At 29.3% G+C, this 8,222-nt stretch overlaps 1 protein-coding gene across 1 annotated transcript; it reads left to right on the forward strand.

Annotated features, from left to right (window-relative positions):
• Positions 1-5,984: 5,984 nt before the first annotated feature.
• On the forward strand, positions 5,985-7,529 carry LOC118036213 (B2 protein). The gene is made up of 5 exons (XM_035041907.2): positions 5,985-6,465; positions 6,612-6,712; positions 6,826-6,909; positions 6,976-7,086; positions 7,297-7,529. The coding sequence occupies exons 1-5, from the start codon at positions 6,072-6,074 to the stop codon at positions 7,336-7,338; spliced, it is 732 nt and encodes a 243-aa protein (XP_034897798.1). The 5' UTR covers positions 5,985-6,071; the 3' UTR covers positions 7,339-7,529.
• Positions 7,530-8,222: the final 693 nt, after the last annotated feature.

The raw sequence follows: 8,222 nt of genomic DNA on the forward strand, positions 1-8,222 counted from the left end.
AATTAATAGGCTTTAGCCCAACCTAGTTAGAAGGCGGTCAAGGCGAGCCGCTCAGGTAGCTTGAGTGCTTGACCTTACTATTTATAGTATCTTAGAATATTTTGCGTATCAATCGAAATGACCTCAAGGATGGATGCTTTTTATATTGGATTGATAAATTTAATAAATTAATTTGTTTTAGTTATTGCCCTTAAAGTAAAAAAATAAAAATAAAATTGCACCCCCATGTTCCATCCTTTAAAGTTATTAACTAAAAAAAATTAAATTATGTGGGTTTTTCAGTTCCAATATATAGTGAAATACATCTTAAATTACATTAAGATTACTTTTTTACCCTCCACCCTTTTATATTTGAAGCTTTGCTTAAAGGTAGAATAGTGCTTTCCAAGTCTCTTACAATACAATAACTATTTTACCCTTTACATTTTTATTTCTAAAGCTTTGCTTTGCTTGAGGATATAAAATCTTTTTATTTTTTTTTATTATATAGTAAAAATATTTTTTTATTATTCCTAAAATCAATAAAATTTAAAATTGTTAACCAATAGTTTTGTTGACCTTTCACAAACTTGTTAATGATAAAAAAAAAAAAAATTAATGGCTTGCTAGGTATGTGCTTTTTTGGTTTTATATATTCCATGTCCAAATATAAATATGAATTTAACATGATGGACCACAAGCCCACGTGCTCAACTTGTTTTAAGGCCCCCGTGCCCAACTTATTTTAAGTTTTTTTATTTAATTTTTTCTTAAATAAAAATTTAACTTCTTTAAATTTAATTAATATAAAATATCTTACATATATATTTTTTAAAATTGATAATAGATTTTAGATATTTTTTTATTAAATATCATTCATTGTTTTTTTTCCTTTTTTAGAAGAATATTATAGTAGTCTTTTAATAACATTAGCAACAATTTCTTTTTTACAACCCATCATGATCTTCTTTTTTAATTTTATTTGTTTTTTTTATTATATTGTTAAATAAAAAATAATGATTAAAGTAATGGTTTCAACAAAATATAATTGTTAAACCTAGTTGAGTTCATGACTTAGATCGTAGGTTTAAGGAGTTAACTTGGGGCCAATTTTGGTATTGTCGTCTCAATATTTTTTTAAAATAATTTCATCCTAAGATTTTTTTAAATCAAACTAGTTTTTACCGGTTGTCTTTAGACTTTCCAAGTTGATTGGATCATATCGTGTCAACCTCAAAAAAATTAATTCAAAACTCAAGTTAGACAAAGAGTCGGATCGGGATATTTCAAGATTGTCCAACCGGAACAAGTCTAATGACACTGCCAAAGATTTCCCCACAACAACACACGAGTGTGTGTAGTATTTTAATGTTTTTAAATACAATGGCATAAAAATATTAGGATGCAATTTTTTTTAAGTATAACATGGTTTTGGAGTAATGATATAATGTTGTCTAAAAAATAAATATTCCGGAAAAAAAATTCAAAATATATTTAGTTAGAGATATATATTCTATATCCTTGTTTTAAATCATAAAGATTTGATGCTTTGGTTTTTTATTAAATAAATAACATTGAACACAATTTTAGTTTTTTTTTTCTAGAAATTAAAGATAGTAATAAGAAAAATAAGAATTATACTAGCAAAGTAATCTATTTCAATAGAATTTAAATTATTACTCTTCATATATAAAAAAAGAAGAAGAAAAGAAGCTAGTGCCATATAATTAAGTGAATAAATTAAAGGGCTCCCCATAATATAAGAACAAATATCTTATTTTGTGTATGTTTCTCAACTTCACAACTTAGTATTTAGGTAGAGTTAACAATTTTTTAACATTTATTAGTGCATGTAATCCTTAATTTATTTTATTTAATATGCAAATTAAATTTTAAGTTCCAAATTAATAATTATTGTTCTTACCTATTTTTTACCACACATATAAAAATTAAAAAAATACAAGAGGAAATACATTAAGAAAGTAAAAAAGAATGCCCAAGATTGGTGGTGGAGGACCAAGATGATAAGTGAAAAAGTTTGAGGACTAAATTGTATAAGATTGATAAAATTAGAAAATCAATTCTGACTAACAAAAGGCCCCATTGGTGAAAATATTTTATGTAGGTAAAGAAATACAAATTTGGATGGGTAAAGACTGAATGAGAATTTTGAAAGGCTAAATTAATTTTATCGAGAACTTAATTGCAAGAAAAATCAATTTTTGAAATCAATTTGGGTGTTAATTGAAAGAAACTGAAGTTCATGAATTGAAATTAGATTTTGGAAGGTTTAATTGGTTAAATCAGGGCCTTAATTGTAAAAATATTAAAGTTTGAAGGTCATTTAAGAACTTAATTGCAGATTCCCTAAACCAAGGACCAACATGTAAGTGGTGAGCAATTTCAGAGGTAGAAATTGGTGTAATTAGGGGCCAAATTGAAATAAATTAAAATTTTAGTGGCTAATTAATGATGAAATTGAACAAGTTAAAAAATAAAGACTTGTTTGTAAAAGGCATTGGATATTGACGCTGATATTTGAATTTGAAAGTGTTGCAATTTCATGCAATTAAAATATGAGATATAATTATGAGAACAATTAAAATGAATTAAAAGATCATGGACCAAATTGAAATTGGAAAATTTCCAAATTAAAAAAAATCTTAATTTCTAGGGTTTAACCTACATGATATGTCGTTGACCCACGATTCATCTCTTTCTTTGACAATTTTAGTTGGTTAAGTAGGCATATTTAGGTGAATGAATTTAGCATTTCCGACCACCTTCACCACCTTAGAATTTTTAACCACCATCATTCAACTAGAAAGAACCCCTTCTACAACCTCATGCTCATGAAATTAGACATTTACACTATAAATTTTCCATAGAAATCTTCAACATCTTCTCCTCGATCAACTTTCCTTGCATTTTTAGATTTTTAGCTGATCGAGATGGCACCTTTGAAAGAATGACTATGAAGTTACATATCTCAAAACTAAGCAAGGTTAGATTCAAGTGAAAGGTATGCATCTCATTTACCAACTTTAAGTGGTCTTAAGCAATGTTAAAATAAAAAATGCTCTGACAAGGCCTCGAAAGTGATTAACCCAGTCTCTTTTTAGACTCTAAATTTGGCAAAACCACTACAATTCTCAAAACCAAAACCACCACTACAAAACTAGCCTAATATAGAGCTTGCAGCTGGTTGTTTTTGTCCAAAACCCTTCCATTCTGTTCATTGGGCCAATATTGATCAATCGTGATTAATCTTCGATTAAATCTAACAAAAAAAAACACCTAGCAAAACCTTATAAATAACCTTTTAAAATCAAAGCTGATAAAGAGGAAAAATAGAAAAGAAAAAAAAGAGAGAAATATTGATAAAATACCCAAGTTGAGGGTTTACAAGCCTAATATAAGGGTTGATTTAGTTTTAAAAGGGCATTAAATTTGTAGAAGCAAAACTTTACAAAGAAGAGTAAAAAAGGAAGTAGTTGTTCTAGGATTTTAAAGATATATTTTATAACCTAAAAGCGAAGTCCATATGGCTTGCTTGAGGATGTTTTGGTTGTCATTTGGTCTGCATTTTATGTTTTGTAAATATGATGATGTTTAGAGAATAAGGGTTGTGTTTTTATTATTATTATTGTAATGCTATGGTTTAAGTTTGTTTTTAGGGTGTGTTTGATGTTTTTAATGCGATAAAGGCTTTCTAGTTGGTTTAGTTTTGATAAAACAATGTTTGTTTGTTTGTTTGTTTTGTTTGATTAATGCATTGTGAAGCAATATTGCTGATTCGGTTTAAAGGTTTATTCATGACAATATGTTCAGGAAACTAATTTTGAATCCATATTGCATAGATATGTAGGTTGAATAAGATTTGGTAATTTTAAAAATTGAAACTTTTATGCAAGTTATTGATAATTTGATGTTATTTGTTTGTTCTTTGGATTCAATTATGCTTGGTATTGGTAATATGGTTTATAAGGATCCAGAGTAGTGTGTTTAGAGGCCTAGAAAGCTAAATCTGGGTTTTGGCAGGAGTTCTTCAATTTCTGGAAATTCTTCAAATTCTAGGTTCATGTTCTTTATATAAACTTTGCGTTAGCCTCTTGTTTTGGGTTAATTATTGACACAAACATGTTACTTTGTTGTCTTTAGCAAATAATCCTGAATTAAAATGCATCAATAACACGTATTCATACATTTAGATTCTAGGGTTCTTTCAATTGCTCAAACATATTTTGACCAAATCATGGTTTTTTAGTGTTAATTGAAGAAAATGGATGCTTGGTTTTTTATCTATGCATGATTACAAACAAAACCTTGCCCTTAATTACATGAAAACTTGTCTAGCTTGTGATTTGTTTTTGTTGGGTTTTAGTTTGAATGTTTATCGTGTTCTTCATATTCTTGGTGTTTGACCTATATTTGTAAAAAAAATATATGTTTTTATGTATTTTAGTTTTGATTTGTTTTTGGTTTAATTGTTTGTTTTGTTTTAGTTTCGAGTTAAACTATGGTTTTCGGTTTGGTTCAAGGTTGAACTAGTATTTTCGAGTCAACTTAATTGGTTTTGTTTGGGTCGGGTACTAAGATTTTGTTTGGTTTGTTACCTTTTTTTTATTGAGGAATTGTTGGCCTTAGGGATTATGTGACAAACACATCTTTAAGTCTATTTTGATAGTTTTGTTTTTAAATAAAAAAAGGTATTTTGCCATACAAGACACCAAATAAATTCCTAACAATTTTTTTAAAAAAATGTCAAGGACTAATTTAAAATTATTTGTGGATCCCTCGCATTTTTTTCCAACAATTATATTTAATATTGAGGTTGTAGATTTACAATGTAATTATGATGTTGACCTAGTATTAAAATACATGTTTTTTTGTCAAAATAAAAAAAAAAATTGAAAATTTATGACAAAGATTTCTTATTTCAAAAATATATTTTATTTTGTGTGCATTTAGCCAAGTCTCTCAAAAGAAAAGAAAAAAAAAATCATATTTTGCTTAAAAAATATATATAAACATATGGTATGATTTAATATTTTTTCTATGTATAAAAATATTCAAAAAATATCTTTGCATGTATTTATGAATTTAATAACCAGTAGATTGAATTCATGAGAACTTGACTAATATTTCAATAGCCCCTAAAAATTTTAATTAATGAGAATTAATGGTCAACATTGTGGTATAAATGTTTGATCTACAAGTAGACTGGCATTTAAACACTAGAAATTGACTTGAAAATTTTCAAAATTATTTTGGTTATTCACCAGTTTTAATTGAGAGTATTTTTTTTTATCATAATACACAATTTGTGAAAAACTCTTTTGCTTTTCAGGATAAGTAAACCCTGTTAGGGCACCTTCATGAATTCTTTTCATAAAAATTTATTTGGACATGCATGCTCATAGTAAATTTGAAATTTTAGATTTATTTATGTAAATAAATATTTATTCTAAGTTATAAATGGACTATTGATTATAAACTTATCAATAATTTTTAAGATACAGACCAATTAATACAATTTACCTTATAAATATAATTTACCTCATACAAGATATACTAAAAATACTAATATATTTTCTAGTCGTAACCATTTTTTTTACCCTAAAATTTTATATAAAACTAATTCACTCAAGTTTTTTAATAATCTTGAACTAAACAATTATCTTGCCACGCATGCACAATTATCTTGCCACTAGAAGATACATCAGTGACGCCTACGTATTCTATTTTTGCAATGTCAAAAAAAAGAGCTTTTGTTTCGACCCAAAGCGTTGTATGGGTTTAACTAATATATACCTCCATCAATAGAAGTTGTAACTCAAATAGCAAAAGGAGCTTAATTGTGTACTCAATTCTGTGGGCCAGGACTAGAATAAGGATTTCAAAATCTCATTATACTGGCAATGGCGGACTATTGGATTCAAATGTTGAGACAGACAAAAGTGAAAAGAAAAGAGATCCCACAAAACCGAAAGCAGATCACGTATTGAAACAAAACCAAGCAAGTATATATTGCCGACAAGAGTCCTTAAAAGGGTGTTCAATGTTCGTACAAAATCGTTTTCAAACTCAAAATGTCAATAATCAAGAATAATGTCAGCACTGGAAGCTCAATGTGGCAGCCCCAGCATGGCATTGCTTCCGCGAATGAGCTTCAAGGATGGAGAACAGCTGCATCAAGGCTTGCTTTTGATAGTCAATTGAGAAAGATGGAGGAAAATCAATGCGCAAATGAAGATGGTTGCTACAGGAAATCTCTATTCAGTGACATATCGGTGAGGAATCCGGCAACTAAAATGCAGCAATACCCTTTCGATAGACAGCAAGAACAGCTCGGTAATTCCAAGTGGTACAGCTACAAGACACTTCCCCCAGCTGAACTGCTCCCAAGAAATGAAGTCATGGGAGGTTACATCTTCGTGTGCAACAACGAGACCATGCAAGAGGATCTCCGGCGCCAGCTCTTCGGTAATCTCTCACAATCTTTCTGTTCAAAAGAACTCCTCCTTCAATCTTTACTTTATAGTATGCAACTACTGCAAACATGTTTTTGAAGCTATGGCGGATGGTCTTAAGAAATGAATATAACGATGAACTTCCAATTCTTTCTGCAGGGCTTCCACACAAGTACAGGGACTCTGTCAGGGCCATAACACCAGGCTTACCCCTTTTCCTTTATAACTACACATGCCATCAGCTACATGGAGTGTTCCAGGTAAGCCTAAACACAGCGACAAATCCTTCACCCATGTAGTCTTGCAAGAGATCTTACAGCTGCAATGTCTTTTTTTCCCTTTCTGTGGCACATGTTTCTCTTAAATTATGAAGGCTGTGAGCTTCGGTGGGTCAAACATAGAACCGACTGCTTGGGAAGACAAGAAGTGTAAAGGGGAATCAAGATTTCCAGCTCAGGTAAAGTTGTAGGAGTTACAATGAGTGCTCTGAACAATCTACGCTGACAGGGTTTATGAATTTCAGGTTAGAATTGGATTCAAGAAGAAATGCAAGCCTTTGGAAGAAGATGCTTTCAGACCAATTTTATACCACTACGATGGCCCCAAGTTCCGATTACAACTCTCTGTGCCGGAGGTATATCTGTTTAGGTTTGTTTGGAATTGTGGTATTCGTTACTGTATTTAAAAATATATTAAAATAATATATATATATTTTTTTTATGTTTTAAAATTATTCTTAAAATCAGAATATTATTTTCAAATGAACGCTTTTTTAATGAGTTAGAGCCAGTAACAAGGCAATTTTCTGGGTGTGCTGAGACTTTCTATGTTGGTTCTGCTGCAGGCGCTTGCATTACTAGACTTGTTCAATCAGAAGGAGCTTTGACATGCTTACTTGAATATCAAGATTCAAGCAAGCCAGTTCATATCAATTGTTTGGATAACTGCTGCCCCAGCTGGATTTATGTCAATGTTATTCAAGAAATTTCGACTAATTTGTAATTTCGAAGACACATTTTTATTTTGTAACCACAAAGAGTCTTCCATTTCATGCAAATACATGATGATCATGAAAAATTGTTATTTTTTTTTTTGTGGTGATTAACTCGGGTTAGTTTACGTGCACATCGACTAATCTCATGGGTCTTAAAATTAACGATCATGTAAGCCTCCAGTAATTGTAAAATTTATGGAATTCAAACTGTTGATTTTTAGAAAACAAATTTAGAACCAATTAAGCTATATCTTTCAATATTAAAAATGGCATTTTTTGTGATTAGTGTGGTGGATCTAAATCACTAATCACACTCACATTGAGTTTTGTTTTTTTTTTTTTTTTTTAATTTATTTTTTAAAATTAAATTGTTTTGATAATTATATTTTATATATTTGTTTTTTTCTTATATTACAATCATATATTGGTTTCAATTTTTTAAATTAGATCTTTTGAAAATGATGTTTAATAATTTTATAAAATTTTATATTTTTTTTTAAATTATTTTAATTTCATGCCTAAGTCACAGTTTAACAAGTTACACAAAATTTCATGCCAATGGGAATAATACTCACTAGGGTTCGAATACAACATTTTATGTATTTCCCTCATTGAAATTGCGCATTGTAAAATAAGAAACTGTGTACTTCTCAATAAATAGAATAAAAAAAAATGCTAGGCCGAAAAAGAAAGATGGGCTTACAATGACCCATTTATCGAAAGTCCAGCCCACTTTCAACCATAATCATAACGATCAATTAATGATTTTATTTTTA

This window comes from Populus alba, chromosome 19 (assembly GCF_005239225.2).
Source record: "Populus alba chromosome 19, ASM523922v2, whole genome shotgun sequence".
NCBI classification, from domain to species: Eukaryota; Viridiplantae; Streptophyta; class Magnoliopsida; order Malpighiales; family Salicaceae; genus Populus; species Populus alba.

Bases quoted from the DNA above. Each gene is read 5' to 3' on its own strand.
- LOC118036213 (XM_035041907.2), top strand. From the start codon at position 6,072: ATGTCAATAATCAAGAATAATGTCAGCACTGGAAGCTCAATGTGGCAG. The intron at 6,713-6,825 runs GTAAGCCTAAAC...TAAATTATGAAG, and splicing joins AGCTACATGGAGTGTTCCAG to GCTGTGAGCTTCGGTGGGTC. The intron at 6,910-6,975 runs GTAAAGTTGTAG...TATGAATTTCAG, and splicing joins AATCAAGATTTCCAGCTCAG to GTTAGAATTGGATTCAAGAA.